Raw genomic sequence first — 16,911 nt, 5'->3', positions numbered from 1 at the left:
ACGACCCAAACTCGGGAATCACGGCACACAGAAGAGGAAGACACCGTCACCACACCACCACTGCCACCGGACCTCAGCAACTGCTGAGGAAAGACAGTTAATAAATATTACAACCCTGAACCTCATATAACAATGTCAGCCCAACATAAACAATTGTAAAAGGAATCAGAAAGACTGTCAACAAAACAAATAAGAAACTACTTAAAGAACATAGAACAAAATATTAGGACCAGGTGTGACCCTCTGGCCACGCCACAGCAGGAGGCAAACTGGGCACAAACACCACTTCAATGGAGGCAGGTGACCTCCACTAGTCTGAATCTGAAAGCAGTTGAACATGCAGAAATCCGGGAGACAAAATGAGTAGCAGCGGTCCAGATATGGGGGAGACCAATAAAATTCAGTTAGTCACTGTTTCAAAGAAACTGCAAGAAACTGGAGCTGACAATGGTATTCATTGCTTACCTGCCGATCCACGCACTCACAGGACAAGGAAGAAGAGGAGAGCAGCGCAGTGGTGTTTACCTGTGATGACACTCCTGTAGTTTAGTGGTTTAGCCTGGGGCAGAGACCCAGATTTGCTTCCCGCTGGCTACAGAAAGCTTTTATTTTAAAGTGGAGGAGGTCTTTTCAAATATATATATGCATTTCTCTCAATAAGATATTGTAATATTTGTGAAAATGCTTGCCTGTTAACTTACTTTTAATCCTAGTTCTTGTGTATATCGTTTTTGTGTATTGCCAAAAATTGTAGAATGTCGTTAGGGAACTTTTTTGAGGCAGAGCGTTTTGCACAATAGAAGTATTTCATTTAAATACTACTATTTTTTAAAGTTATTGATAAAACACTCTTTTATCAATTTATTTTATACATTTCTTTTGTCTTATTAATTTTATTGTTTAAAACATTATGTCTAGTTACGTTTGTTCAAGAGCAGAAGTTTTACGGAATTAGAGCTGTGTTCTACGTGGCTGTTTTTGTACCGGAAGCAGTGTCAGTTGTAAAGTTGTAACTAGAAGTAGAAACTATGTAACAGTTTTTCTGTGCACCAATGCTGGCTGTTCCAGAGAGAACAATTCCAAGAAAAATACACAGAGTGGGACAAATCTAGTTGCCGAAACTAAGAAGAACTCCTGTCTGTTTTGAGTTCAACACAATCACAGAATTAAAATACTTAAATAAATTTCAGTCGCCGTTACCTTGTTCCCGTATTGAAAGAAGCTAAATTTAGATTTGCTTTTTATGCGTTTTTCTGACTTGATGTTAAACTATTCTTTCTTTGCAGTTCCGGTAAAACTATTTATTCTATCGGAACAAGAAGTTCTGGTAGAACTGTTTGTTCTGTTAGCATAGATACTTTATACAGAACACTGAAAAAAAATAAAAACCTGAAACTTTACTTGCAGTTACCAGGAACAAAGTAACTACATTCAATTGACCTTTACACAATGTTCTGTATGAATTATCTCTCCAGAGCTGCTGCTTTATAAACCACAGTTCTCAGCTCAGCACACTTGGAAACATTGCTTGTTTCAACTGAACAGGTAAGACTTTTTAATATGCAGAGTATCTTTGTTTAGAATACACTGCAGCAATTAAAAAATATTGTGTTTATTGAGTTATAAAAATATATTTATAGAAAATATTTATATCAGGAATTTATTGCAGGCTTCTGACTGATCCCTGATTACAAATCTAGGAAGAAAGTTGATGAGTTACCAACAGTGGGGTGACTATTGTTAACTAAAAACATTTAGAAATGATCTATGGTTCCGGTCTGCTAGTCAAATCTCTCCCACAGCAGAGCAGAAGATAGCAGTTGATTTAAATACCTTTGCCAAGGTAGATAAAAATGGTGGATAAGATTGGCTTCACATGTAAAAATCGCCCGATTACCGATTTCCTAAAATTAGGGAAATCGACACAGATAAATTGTATGGGCTATGAATCAGTGAACCACTAGAAATTATAATTTCACTAATATTAATGTGGTGGAGGTTTGTGGCTGTTTGCTGAAATCAAAGATCTGTGGATCTCCAAAGCTGCATTTGTTTGTTCATTGCTGGGAATCAGAATTCTGGAAACCAAAAATGTTGTAACCTCACAACAGAACATCAACATTGTTGGGAATCAGAACTCGCTTCAACGTTTGGCTCATGTAATTATTACGAATTGTAATCCATAATTTATTATTAATTAATTAAGCAAAGCTCAGTCTCTAATGAAGGAATGAAGAAACTCTTCACACAAGGAATGATCACTGATATGCTTATTTCTAATCGAGTCTGAGAATTTATTAACTAAATAGCCAAACTTAACAGCTGAATTATTATGTGAATAACTTATTTCTACTGGCATGTAATCTAACTACTGATAAGACAAAAGAAATATATGAAATAAGAAAATGGGAATAAAATCAGATTTATGAATGAACTTCATTGTGTAACTGTTGCTCCCATGAACAAATATGCTCTAACTCAAAAATGTGATATTTGCTTACTCTAAAATATGCAAAAATAAAAAATAACTGAACAAAAATACATATGTAAAAATGTACATAAAGGTTCAAATAGATGTATGAATTAAATAAATAATTGTTTCAACAAATATTCAAGTATATTTAATGCATGGGCAAGTAATAATCCCAATATGCTTAAACAATATTTAACCATTAAGTCTTAATTTTTATTCAATTCAGAATAAAGTCATATGTTGGCAGCATATAGTGAATTTATTTCATGTCAGCCAGATCCTCCAAATTCATTGGGTAATAGTGCTGTACTGTTAAAATGAATGGCACTGTAAACAGATGTTTACCCATGTATTAAATACATTTAGATATTAACTGAAACAATTACACATTTAATTCATACATGCATTTGAACTTTTATGTACATTTTTATGTATGCATCTCTAATCTGTTATTTATTTTTGCATGTGTTGGCATAACCCTAATAAAGCCTATATTTATGACATCACCAGTCATAAATATTCATGAAACCTTAATCATGTTCATGACATGTGTTGTGTCTTGTCAATCTTATTCACACCCCTTCAAATAAAGTGTTAACTAACTTTCTTATATGATGATGTACAAGTAAGTCATAAAAATAAGGAAAATGCCATGCATTATGTAAAAAACTGTTTAATTCCTTTTTTTCTCTAACTTTTATCTTCTGACTACAGCTATGCTGCCCGATTCAACTTCAGCTCTTCTTCTCCTCAGCATCCTCCATGTTCACTCCTCTGTTCTGTCCTGTCGGATCGGGACCCAAACAGAGTGTGATGCTGCTCCTTTTGTACCAGGCCACGACCTGGTGGGGCAAAGTTTTGATATAGTCACACTGGAGAGGAAAAGACTTCATGTGATTGATGTGAATACTTACCTGAGCCCCACCGAAAGCTGTATTCTCTGCTCCAACCCTCTTCAAAAACATGCCCTCCAAAAAGTAATTAGAAATGCATAAATTAACAGCTGCACATCTGAGTTGAAGGGATTAACAATAATGTGACTTCATTTTAAGCTTCCATATTCTGTTGTGGACTGGAGTTCCAGCAGTGAATGCAGTGATGACATCTTCAGCAGTTATCACACCTCTACCAGGTAGAGTATTTAAACCGCATTATGAACACTGTAAAAGATGAATTCTTAATTAAACTAACAATTAACAGATTTTTTTTACATGTTACAATTACATGTTCCAATCAACCATGTCTGTTTATTGGACCTTTTTGTGGTAGACCAACACATAGTGGATAATTCTGAAGTGGAAGCAACATATGAAAACTGTGGTGTGCATTTATATTAATATTCTTATCTTCATAGGTTACCTAAAATAAATGTAATTTTAAAAAAATCAATAAAATTCACCTTTATTCTCAGTTAAGTTCACAGTTATGGTTACAAACCGCTTCATCAAAACAAAAAGAAATGTGGTAAAGTTTGAAGCAGAGTTAAAATAAAAAATAACTGAACAGAAATGCATCTGTAAAAATGTACATAAAAGTTCAAATGCATGTATAAATTAAATAAATAATTGGCTCAACAAATATTCAACTATATTTAATGCATGGGCAGGTAATAATCACAAAGTTCTTAAACAATATTTAATCATTAAGTTTGACTTCTATTCAATTCAGATTAAATTCCTGTGTTAGCAACATATCCTGAATTTATTTTATCTGCCAAGACCCTCCAAATTCAATGGGTAACTGTGTTATATCGTTAAAATAAATGGCACTGTAAACAGATATTTACCCATGTATTAAATACATTTATATATTTATTGAAATATTATTTATAATAATATGTATACTTTAATTACATTAATATTTATTGAAACAATTACACATTTAATTCATACATGCATTTTACAAATGTATCTCTGTTCAGTTAATTTTTATTTTTGCATGTGTCAAAAACTCTTATAAAGCCCATATTTATGGGCCCATATTTATCGGCTTTATAAGGCCATAAATATGTGCGTTACTGAGGCCCATAATTATGGACCTTATGGGCTTTATAAGAATAGTTCTGGATAACGTATTTCTTTAACTACTGGCATGTAACCTAAATACTGATAAGACAAAGAAATATAAAGTGGGATTTTGTGTTTTTTAGATTTTTAACCTAAATGTATGAGTTTGTGGAAGATAAACTTACTGTAGTAAGCCATGGTAGCATTTTATTAATTTTGTCAATCCTAAAAAAATTGAAAAAAAAAACAACAAAAACAGTGTTTATAGGTTAGCACTAAAAACACTGAACGAAGTTTTCTTTGTTCAGTGTTTGGGAACTATTTCCCAGAATGCTTAGAGTGTTTGGAAACTATTTCCCAGAATGCTTAGAGGCATGTTTTTGTATCCTGAGATGGACGTGTGTTGCATTGATCTGACTCTGGTGTGTTATTATGGCAAATGTTTATTTTAATAAGTTATAACTTTCTGCTAAAAGTTTTTGAGCAGAATTTGTGATTTTATTAAATTCATTAGCAAATCATAACTTTTGTTCTAATCAAGTTGAAACAAGTTTTAATTATTCTAAAATAAAATACATAGTTACTCTAACTTGTTAACGTAAGTGAAAATAACACAGAAATGAGTGTTCTTTAACTAGGTGAAGGCTGTTTTCTTTTTTGCATATTGTGAAATGATTATTTGGTTTACATTACAGTATTAAGTTAAAACTCGATCCAAGATTAATGCGCTAACAGGCATTAAAAAACAATGTTTAGACGGCATATCTCTTCTTGGTAAATCAACTTCATAAACTTTAATTTATGAGTTAAAACCTAAAAAAAATTCTTATTGACTTTAATTGCATTTCAAAGCAGCAGATGGACTTTAATTTTTAGGGCCGTCACATATTTTATGGTGTAAACTGTAAGTCAAAAATGTTCTCTCTAATCAAACCATTTCTATGTTTGGAAAGAAGCAGAGAGGGGTTAATTGCATGTCCATTTCACTTTGTCTGTTGTGGCAAGACAACTTAACATCTTTAGTCTGTGCATATAAAAACCTGACTCTGACCCTAAACCCGACCTAAATTCAAGTCACTCCTTAGTTTTAAACTTAGTCAAAGACAGCACTTCTTCTGGGGACGTACAAGGTGAGAAATCCTAAAACACACACACATTTATTCACACACACAAAGGGACATGTGCTCAAGGACCATCCTGCAACAATGAGAATCAGTTTGACTGTGAATAACTATAAATAATTAATTGGGAAAATTATTAAACTAGAAATTTTGATTAAAATTACCAAGTAAATAAAACTGGCAAATACAGACCCATTCACTAAATTCAAACATTGAAAAGTCCATTTATTTCATAAGTTTTATCATTAAGTAAAAATATTATATAGAATAATTCCACATATATACATTTAAAGTATTTATTTCTGTTAATTTTGATGATTTTCGACATAAAAGTAATGAAGATCTAACATTGAAAATTGGAATAACACAGCAAACCAATAAAAATATTTTCTAATACAAAAGTGCAGGTTTAATGAAAAGTGTGTTTAATACCTGCTTAGATGTTATTTTCAAAAGTACTTTGAATCTGAAAACCGAGCCACATACGGAAGCACTTTCTAATTTATTGAATATAACTGTAGTTTATAAATACCTGCCTAATAAGGTTCATGTATTAAAATAACAATAGTTAAATGCACAATTAAGCTTAACTACCTAATTAAAAATATGAAAATGAACTGTATAGATGTTTTATAATAATTACTTGTCCCAACAGCTCTCTAATTAAGTCTTACACATCCCAAGATACCAGTGATTGGACGGTAAGAAACATCTCAAAACTGAACATTTCAGAATATTTTCAATGCTGCCCTGAGTTTTGATAACAGAAACCTGATAGAAACCTTTCTGGTTGATTTTCTTTCTTTCACCATTTCATTTCAGTTAATATGTGCTCTTCCAAGAATTTTATTATCTTTTTAGTTTGCATTTAGTTAGAACTGTGATAGAAAAATATGTCCTCTTGTTTAACACCTTATAAATTACATGTGTTTTCTGAATTTCATCAGTTTGGATTGGAAATTGAAAAGGATTTGACTGACAACTTTGATGTGGAAGGAAGCCGCTCCAAAGCCCACGAGTTCCTTTCAAAAAAGATCAAAGATGATCGCTACACTTTCAGCACACACAGTGTCACCTGCAGCCGTTATGGGTAGGATGGAAATTTGACTTTTCTCATTGAGTTCTGACAGGTCATGGTTATTGAAATAATTGTCTCATTTTATTTTGGTGTCTAGTTTTATATTATCAACCACACCTCCCTTAAGCTTTAAATTCAAAACGCAGTTGGACATGCTACCAAGTCACTTCAATTACTCCACCAAGAATGACTACCAAGAGTTCATACACACCTATGGTACACACTATTTCAGAACGGTGAGAACTTTGGCACACACACATTGTGAATTAGTTACAGACATTAATCTGCAGGGAAGCATTTCAGATAACTTTCAACCTGTTTTAGGTTCATCTTGGAGGGCGACTGAGACGAGTGACATCTTCACGAAGCTGTTTGGTCTCCATAAATGGGTTAACCTCAACTCAGGTAACAAAATGCACAAAACAGATTTTTACACAACCATATGTGAAACGTCCATGATTCTAACTGTCAGGAGTGAAAGTAAGTCAAAATGGTCCGGTACTGTGTACCGGTAACAGTCTCTGGGTCGGTACGCATTACCAAGAGAATGGCACAGTAAGGTTGTCAGCCAGAATGGCTGCAGTTTTAGCTAGCAATACGTAGTTAGAAACACGAGTTAATCTGTTTATAAATAGTTTTTTTTCTCTCATTTCTTATTGTTTCTGAACTGTTGGTGCTGTGTGATGGAGCCTGTACCCCTCCAGCCCCCCCATCTCTCTCTCTCCCCTTCACCGCCCTCCCGGCGCTCGTAGGTTTCTCAGCAGCTTATAACATCTGTCTGCCTATTACAAAATGTTCCAATTGAAAGCAAACGGTGATTATCTACACTGAACAAAATTATAAATGCCCCATGTCAAATATAAGAGTTTATGAACATTTGGGTTACTCAATATATAGAGAAAGTCAAAATATATTTTCTGTAATTACTGATCTTCATATCGGCATTGATAACATAGTTGTATGGCCATTTGTAGTGGATTGACAGTGCTTTGAACATGACAGGGGTCAGGTTGAGAAATTATATTTTGACCAAGTTGGCTTCATGCAAACGGTTACTGACAGTCTAAGTCAGTGTTTCAATTCCGGTCCTCAGGCCCCCCTGCCCTGCATTGTTCTAGGCGTTTCCCTTCTGCCACACACCTGGATTGAATATTTTGGTGATGAACAGGCTTCTGCAGTACTTGATGGTCATACAGTCATTTGAATCGGCTGTTCTGGAATGGAGGCACATCTAAAACATGCAGAGCAGGGAGCCTGAGGACCGGAATTGAGAAGCACTGGTCTAAGGTGTGATGCGTCTGTTGTGCAGACCAAAGTCTCATCAGCTGTGTGTGTTGCTGGTCTTAGCCGATCCCGCAGATGGACAAGCCGGATGTCCGACTTGTGGTGGAGTGGTCACATGGCCGACAAGTATGAGGTCAATTTGCAGTGCCAGTCTGTTGGAAACAAACTCTTAAACAGCCTATGGACCGATAACGGACATTGAGCCATGCAGCTACTGGTCTGGTTGGAATCCTTGTATCCAGCATGCCGATGACATGCTCCCGCATAACTTGGGACATCTGAGGCATTTTGACTTGTGACAAAATTTGATGTTTTGGGGTTGCCTTTAATTTTCACCAGTCCAAGGATTGTCTAGTTGTTGCCCATTTTGCCTGATCACCCACTGGACATGCCCCATCCATGCAGAGTAAAAAAAAAAAAAAAACAACTCAATGAGTAATGCTCATTGAGTTGCTCAGTGACAGAAAGTTGGATTAAAAATTATGCACAAATCAACAGAAATATTCCTTTTGTTCAATAAATGTCAGCAAATGCTCATTTACAGTTGTTAACTCCACATGGCAACAATATTTGACATGAGGTGTTTATATTTTTGTTTAGTATAGTTGTGTTTAATGTTATTCTGCTCATTAAAACCTCACGCACACCTCGACAACAACTGCTTGTTAACTTATATAAGACGGTGCTTACTGATCGAATTGGTGTGTTTGATTTACAGACTGGGACATTTTACACAGGTGGTTCACAGAGACATAAAAAATGCCACTTGCAATGGGACAGGACGAACAATAAATTGCTTCTCATTTTTAAATAAAATAAAATAAGAATAAAAACCAGGAAAACACAGTGGACAGTGACTTTTTAGTTCAAGCAAAATCAAAACCTGACAGAAGTGTTGCAATACATAGCTAATTTGTTCAAAAGAAAAGACATTGATGAAAAAGCTACTGTACATGCTAGAAAGTAAAATTGTTTATTGATGTTTATACATGCTAGCTGTGGTGGAAAAAGTACAAAAAATAATGTAGGCTACTCAAGTAAAACTACAGTTAGTATTAGTATTTTGATACTTATTTTCACATAGTACCTCATTAAAATTATTGTTATAGTTTCGGCAAGAATTTAAAACGACTTTCACCCATGATTATATTATTTCCAAAGACAAGAAGCTGCAAAAATATGAAGTTCATCACCTCCAACAACCTACTTTAAGTATTTTTAAGTGTGATTTTTGTTTTGTTTTGTTTATTTTAGTTTCCAATGATTTCTATATAACTTTATTCGTCTCTGCTTGTTTTTGGGTCTTTATGCAAATGTCTGGTGTAAAGCAGTTTTTTTAAAAGTCTCTGTGCTGTTCTTTTACCCAGGTCCACTCCTGTTTATCTATGGGTGTTGCTGTTGGCTTGGGGAAGGTGCAACTCTCTAGTGTCCCGAAGTCTTGCATTGGTGTCCTACAAAACAAGGACTCTGCCACTGGCTACAGATCTGGTCTCCACCAACACTTCACAAAGGTGTCAGGAGGAAATGGTTGGTTGGGGAAATTTTCAATTTCCAAAAATGATTCCATGGGCTTCATGAACTGGCTAAAGAGCCTGAAAGAACATCCAGATGTTGTTTCATACTCCCTTCGACCTCTCTATGAGCTTGCGCCAAGCATGCTTCAAAAGGCAGAGATGAAAGCTGCTATTGAGAAGTATTTGGAGGACAATGCTGTGAAGAAATCACTCAAAGAACCACACTGTGAGGGTAAAACTCCTAATGTGGCATCTAACTGCTGCCCTCTGCATGCCTCAAGGGGAACTCTATCAGTGACCATTGTTCGAGCCTGGAAACTATACGGAGATTTTATTGGAGTAACTGACGGGTGGGTTGATGCAAAGGTAAAATACAAAGACCTTATGGAACCTGATGAGCACACCATTTAAATGGCTCCTCTTTTGTTCACAGCTATGCCAAGATGTACTATGGTTCCACACAACACAGTACCAAAATCATCCAGTCCAATAATCCTCAGTGGAACGCTGAGTTTAATTTGGGCAAGGTCAGTAAATGTTGTCATCACAGATTAGCTGAAAAGGCTCAACAACAGACAAACTGATCCATTTATGCTGCTGATGCAGCAGAACTTAAAGAGTTAATACCATCATCTATTTTTGCAAAAATATATATTCAATTACCAGAAGTGAGGAAATTTGGGTTTTTATGCATCAGTCTAGAAAGAAAGCTGATCTTTGTTGCCACCAAAATTATTTGTTAGCAAACATTTCATATTGGGTCAAATATCATTTAATATCAGAAATGTGTTGTAGTTTCCATTTCAACTAGATGATGTTAAATTATTGATCATGAACTAATCTGTCCTTCAACTTGTTACTTGCATCAGACAGCAGCCACAATAACAAGAAAAGAGAACCTCCCTTTAGGCCCGACTCGTTCTTGTTTCGGTTCTCTCAGAACCAACCTGGGTGTCTGTGGACATGCGGCTCCCACACTCACTGCTCTGCTTAACCTGTTGATGAGTCAGGAAGTGCTGACCCTCTCTTATTGCTTTTACAAATCAATCATGAGCATAAAAACTTGGCTGACCGAACAACAAATGTACAAAATGAACCTTGAATGTCAAAGTAAAACCTTTTGTCCAATTGTTTTCTCTGACTCACTGATTGCTTATTTTTTGTTTTTAAAAACCTGGTTGAAATAAATAAATCAAATCAAATAAGACAAATCAAAGTATACAATGATATGTAATGCAGACAAACAGAATATTGTGTAGGCAAACTTGGGAAATGGACAATCAACTCCATTTGTAGATCCAAGCCAGGCTGTAGACTCTTTATGTTTTGGGATACTGGGTCAGCACCTGCATGAAAAAGAATTTGGTTTTACTTGAATAGACCATGCTAATCATGGTGTTTATGGTCGAGTACAAATAAAAGTAAAAGCAGAAAAAAATCTGAAAATATTTGAATAGAAACCACTTTAAACATATATTGTGTAAACAGACACAGCCTAGCTGATGTATTTCATATCTTGTGCTGTTGTGTTTTGGCTAACATTACACTGCATTTATCAACTTTTGAGATGCATGGAAAACAGTTTTATTTTCTATATCAGCTAAATAATTTGATTTTCAATGCGAAAATATGCATCTGATTGATCCTCCATTCAACTTTTCTCATGAAGGTTGACACCAACCTGGCTCTGAAGATTGAGGTTTGGGATAAAGACTGGATAAAATCCGACGACCTTCTCGTACGGTGCGAGAAGTACCTGATCCCTGGCAGTCACACTTTCACGTGCGCAGGACAGTATGGAAACGTTGAGGCTAAATACACGCTGACCTGTGACCCGTATCTGACTGGAGAAAAGTGCAGCCGTTATAAACCATCTCCTTAGTGACAGGAGATTTGTGAGTTTTGGGAATGAAAGCATTTCATTTCTTCACGTAACATTAACTCACTAAATCTGGTAGAAACTCACAATTTAAATTTAATTGCTTGACTTTGTTAAAGGCCTAGCTAAATGTGTATTTATCATATAATGAAAAAATTTTTTGATTCTTTGTAACATTTAATCACAAAAAATAACTATGCTTTAATATATGCAAACAGAAATTGTGTTCCCTTTAATGACAATAAAAGTTTTGAAATTGCTACAAGTTGTTGACTTTGTATATTTTTGATAAATCTTGTATTAGTTGTATGAATTATGTCTTATATGTGTTACTATAAAAGAGAGAGAGACGTAGTTACGTTACAGGACGTGTCACAAAACTATTTGGTCAAGACCTTCTGTATGCAGCAAAGCGGAGAACCAGGGGACATATTTTCAACCTGATCATAGTTTCCTTACAGTTTTATGGTTAAAATCAAGAGGCGCTGATTAAATTTATGAATTGAAATTATCTTCCATCATGTAGTCATGTTTGAAACAGTGAAGACTTCTCATGAGCCAGAATGTTCAATGTTTTTTTTTTTTACGTGGCAAACTGGGGTGGATTTTCTTTTTATTATGAAACAAATATAGGATATCAAAGTTTACAATATGGGAAACCAACAATGCCACCTGGAATAACACCAAGACAATGGAATGGCAATAAGGATACAGGTAAATTCTGCTGAAAATGAGACAAGATTCAGTAAGTTCAACAAAAAATTAAACTTGAATATGTTTTTAAACTAACAATAACCTGAAATTGAATGGTTAAAATGGTGAATGCATTTTTAATAAAATTGATTGCAATAAAATGTTTAAATTTCAAAGGAAACCAAGGCTTACCAATGGGTGAAGTAGTGATGAAAGCCGCAACATCCAGTGAAGAAAATGGATAACCCTGAACATTACAAAAACACAGCAAACAAAATAAAAAAGGTGTTTCAACAAAACAAACAAGACAAGACACCACCACCACAGAAGCCTCAGTCCCTAAAAGAAAGACAAAAATTAAGCAATATGATTAAAACAGTGATACAATAGCACTACAGTATTGCACTTTATCCTATTAGTAGTGCCATCAATGCTCCTGGCAGCAGGGAAAAGTTCAGATAGGTCTTTTAAAAAATGTCTTTATGGGCAAAACAGCAGTGAGCATCAATCCAGGTGTACTGCTGATCAGATACTCATCAGGAGGCTTAAAAAAATAGCAGTTTATTAGTACAACTGCTGACAGTAGCTCTTTACCTGTGACCTGGTAAGTTACCACACTGCCAGATAAACAGGTCCACAATACCGCCTATGCAATGCAGCTGCCACGCTAGCCATTACCTTCCCGGCAGCAAACCAACAAATGGACAGATCTGTCCAGATGTTGAAGGTGCAGCAAAGGAGGCTAAACACATCAGACCAGTTTGCATTAAAGCTGACAAACAATGAAACAGCCACGCTTACCCAGCACAGTTTAACAAATGAAGGAAGAAAATGGAGACGATGTCACAATGCAAGCAGCCTTGTGACAGGTGGAGACCTGCTTATATGCAGCAGCCAAAATTGGCCTTAAAGCATACCATTTACGCTGCTACACTTATTTATTACATAAAACAGGGGTGCCCAAAGTCGGTCCTTGAGGGTCGTCATCCTGCATGTTTTAGTTCTCTCCCTGGTTTAGCACACCTGCATCCAATGATGGCTCATTAGCGGCCTAAGGACAACATTGACTCCTTAGGCCGCTAAGGAGGTTGTTAGGTCTAGGGAGAGAACTAAAACATGCAGGATGCCGGTGTTCTGACTATCAGTGCTACCTCGTCAGATTTTCCTAACATAGCACAGAGAGCTCAGTCTATCTGTCCTTGCTACGCATCCAAAACTCCTTCTGTCATGTTTACAAACAGAAAACTATACCGGGTTGTGATAATGTTAAATATATTGGATAACATTATTTGAGTGACAGGACTGAAGTGGAAGCTTAGGAGTTATGCTTAGCTTAGCACTGGAACAATTTATATACACGACAAAACCACAAGAAGATCACTTCCTTCATCTCGATATCCTATCCATTTAAAATGAAAAGTTATAGATGTATGCACTAATCCTTTTATTAGAATATCCTACCTGTTAGAAATATTGTAAATACAGATGCATTTGTAAGAAGTAAGAACAGTGTCAGACAGGGGAAACAGATTTTTAGTGAAATTAAATTAAAGACAAATACAGATCACCGCAACTCTTTTTTGCGCATTAATCCATTGTATGACAGACTTTATTAAATGCAGCAAAGCCACATTCTGTCCACCAAACTGCGCAGGTCACTGTGCACCTAAAGTGGTAGGATATGATTTATGTACACTAATATTACACAGCTACAATCTTACATAGTATCACTTCCAACATCTATTTTTCAAGGTTTATTAATAAAGAGTGTTATTAAACTAAAATATTTTAAAGTATAGGGACAAAAAAGCCCACAAAACAACATATTTTGTCCTTATTAACCGCTAAATAACTTGTTGACAGTAACGACATTGCAGATGGAAAACTATAGGCATTTATAAATATATCTACAAGCTGCCTGTCGTGTAAACTAAAACCATGAAGTAATACAGAAGCTTAATGAAAGCCAGGTATCAAATAAATTAAATAAAGCTTACCATAATCTGCGATGAAATAAAACACATGAAACAAAACTTCCACAGGTAGGACGTATTTATAAGAAATCTGCTGAGTAAGCAGTATGTGACGTAGCATCAACGTGCGAATGCACATTGCCACAAGGTAGGACGAACTTATGGGTAGCATAGCATAGCACAGAGTAAGGGGAGGGAGGATTAGCAGCACCGCATGAGATTGTAATTGACAGCACCAAAACTCTCCTGCCACCGATTAGTTGTTTCTATGTAGATAGCACTGGGAAAAGGCACAAGAAATAGATTTTTCACAGATTTTCATACCATACTGTCACAACATAATGACAGTTTTAACAAATATGTGGAAAAAAAATATTTCTATCAAAGTGACTTACTGCAGCTTTATTTTCACTTAGGAGAGGGCAGGTCAGGAGGGACGCTCCAAGCAGGAACAAACCATTTAACGCAGATACAGGGGGTTCAGGGCAAATATAGATGTGTGATTTTTGATCTGGGAGTGGGAACATTATTTTTTTACTGCTAAAAACGATCTTCAAAAACCCAGTATGATTAATTTTGTAATTGACAGGGCCCCAATTTTTTGTATTTATTTCTATGAACAATAAATGAATAAATTGTGGAAGGCCCCCTGTTGGTCAGGGCCCTTAGAATTGTCATCACTTTTTCCCCCTATATGATGCCCCTGTATTGGAATGCATCTTTTACTAAAGAAATTAGTAGGAGATAAGTCCATCTCTCTAAAAGTCTTTGGAAGAGGCAGCAAAAACCACAGAAGCTTCCAGTCCTCTCAGTCCTAATTCTCAAAAACGTCCAGCTTCCCTTGCTGTTTGCTCCTATGTCAGTTGTATCTTATACAGGGGTGCCGTATCCACCTTATTCCTGGAGGCTTACTGGGGAAACCACTATGGGTCTTACTTTGGCGCCCCTCGGAATTAGCAGTATTTCACTGTTATCTGTAGGGTTTTTTGCTAATCTATATTCATGATAGAAGTTACATCTCGCTTTTCGGTTATACAATATTTGGTAAAACTTGTTTACGTACTGTAAGCGCCTCCAAAAATTCAAGACCTTAATTAAAGCATAGTTAACTGGCCACAATGCAACACAGCAGGAGGCCGCCACCGATTTACATCCAGGAAACACCACGATCAGGGAAGGGAATTTGAAAACAGCCTCTTCTAGAAGCTCCAAAGTTTAAGTGGCATCCTCTCATCTCACACCTCACCTTATCATCCTCAAGCAAACCCTGCAGAACACTTCAACAGAACTATGCTTGGAATGCTGCGAACACTCAAGGAGACACAAAAATCAAGATGGAAGGAACATTTAAACAAAGTGGTCCATGCTTATAATTTTACTGTTCATGAAGCAACTGGATTTTCTCCTTTTTTCCTTCTTTTTGGTTGTGAACCAACTCTGCCTGTTGTCCTGATCTTTCCTAGGAGAAAAAAAAATAAGTAAAGTAAACTTATTCTGGCTCTGCTGAAGTGGAGAGAATCAGTGCAGGAACCATGCGCAATTGCGATGGAAAACATGAAAAAATTTGCAAAAAGTGGACAGAGAAACTGTAATTGTCACACATGGAGTTCCACCCTGATTCCAGGAGATCATGTTTTGGTGAGAAACATAACACCACCAAGAGGACCTGGAAAGCTTCATAGTTACTGGGAGGACATAATCTATGTCGCCAAAGCACAGAAGCAGCCAAACAGCCCAGTATTCATCATAAAACCACTGCATGGAACAGGAAGCAAACGAGTGTTACGTTGCAACCTGCTATTACCGTGTCCTTTCCTGGTGGAAGTGAGACTCGAATAAACACCATAGAGAGTAATTATATGAGAATAAAAGTTAGTTCAAACAAGTTGTACAAGTAAGAAACGTTATGGCATGTTATTGAAATGTGTGACAAATCTGGTTCTATTGGGTAATTTCCTTGTTCTTTGGTGAAGATTTTGTGGGGCCCATCAATACTTCTATGGACTATTCGCCCTTTAGTACTAATGGACTGTAGACAGTTCTGTAACACACACATGCAGTATGGAAGATAAGAAGCAAGATGACAACAGTTAATGAAGATGACACAAACAAACTCTGCAGTATTGTAATATTTGTTAAAATACTTGCCTGTTAAAATATCTTTAATCCTAGTTCTTGTGGATATTGTTCTGTATTGTTAAAAATCTTAAAATGTTGTTAGGCAACTTATTTTTTGTGGCAGATGGTGTTGCATCCTAGAAGTATTTTATTTAAAATGGATATGGATAAAGTACTCTTTTATCAATTTTATACATTTCTTTTGTCTTATTAATTTTATTGTTTAAAACATTATGTCTAGTTACGTTTGTTCAAGAGCAGAAGTTTTACGGAATTAGAGCTGTGTTCTACGTGACTGTTTTTGTACCGGAAGCAGTGTCAGTTGTAAAGTTGTAACTAGAAGTAGAAACTATGTAACGGTTTTTCTGTGCGCCAATGCTGGCTGCTCCAGAGAGAACAATTCCAAGAAAAATACACAGAGTGGGTCAAATCTAGTTGCCGAAACTGAAGAACTCCTGTCTGTTTTATGAGTGCATAAATCACAGAATTGAAATACTTAAATAAATTTCAATCGCCGTTACCTTGTTCCCGTATTGAAAGAAGCTAAATTTAGATTTGCTTTTTATGCGTTTTTGTGACTTGATGTTAAACTATTCCTTCTTTGCAGTTCCGGTAAAACTATTTATTCTACCGGAACAAGAAGTTCTGGTAGAACTGCTTGTTCTGTTAGCATAGATACTTAATACATAACGCTGCCAAAATAAAGACCTCAAACTTTACCAGCATTTACAAGAAACAAAGTAATTACATTCAATTGACCTTTACACAATGT

At 35.9% G+C, this 16,911-nt stretch overlaps 1 protein-coding gene across 2 annotated transcripts; it reads left to right on the top strand.

The window, feature by feature from the left end:
• Positions 1-1,449: 1,449 nt before the first annotated feature.
• On the top strand, positions 1,450-11,620 carry LOC103471430 (perforin-1-like). 2 transcript variants are annotated; one of them, XM_008420429.3, is made up of 10 exons: positions 1,450-1,545; positions 3,188-3,450; positions 3,526-3,605; positions 6,256-6,301; positions 6,548-6,690; positions 6,776-6,914; positions 7,003-7,083; positions 9,330-9,826; positions 9,910-10,003; positions 11,146-11,620. In XM_008420429.3, the coding sequence occupies exons 2-10, from the start codon at positions 3,190-3,192 to the stop codon at positions 11,356-11,358; spliced, it is 1,554 nt and encodes a 517-aa protein (XP_008418651.3). In that variant the 5' UTR covers positions 1,450-1,545; positions 3,188-3,189; the 3' UTR covers positions 11,359-11,620. The 2 variants fall into 2 exon arrangements, with proteins under 2 accessions (XP_008418651.3, XP_081467121.1); XM_081610995.1 differs by lacking the exon at positions 1,450-1,545 and adding an exon at positions 1,697-1,730.
• Positions 11,621-16,911: the final 5,291 nt, after the last annotated feature.

Source organism: Poecilia reticulata, chromosome 1 (genome assembly GCF_904066995.2).
Source record: "Poecilia reticulata chromosome 1, P_reticulata-male-v2, whole genome shotgun sequence".
NCBI lineage: Eukaryota > Metazoa > Chordata > Actinopteri > Cyprinodontiformes > Poeciliidae > Poecilia > Poecilia reticulata.
Note: the sequence above shows the minus strand (reverse complement) of the source record. Positions and strands in the feature narration are given on the sequence as shown.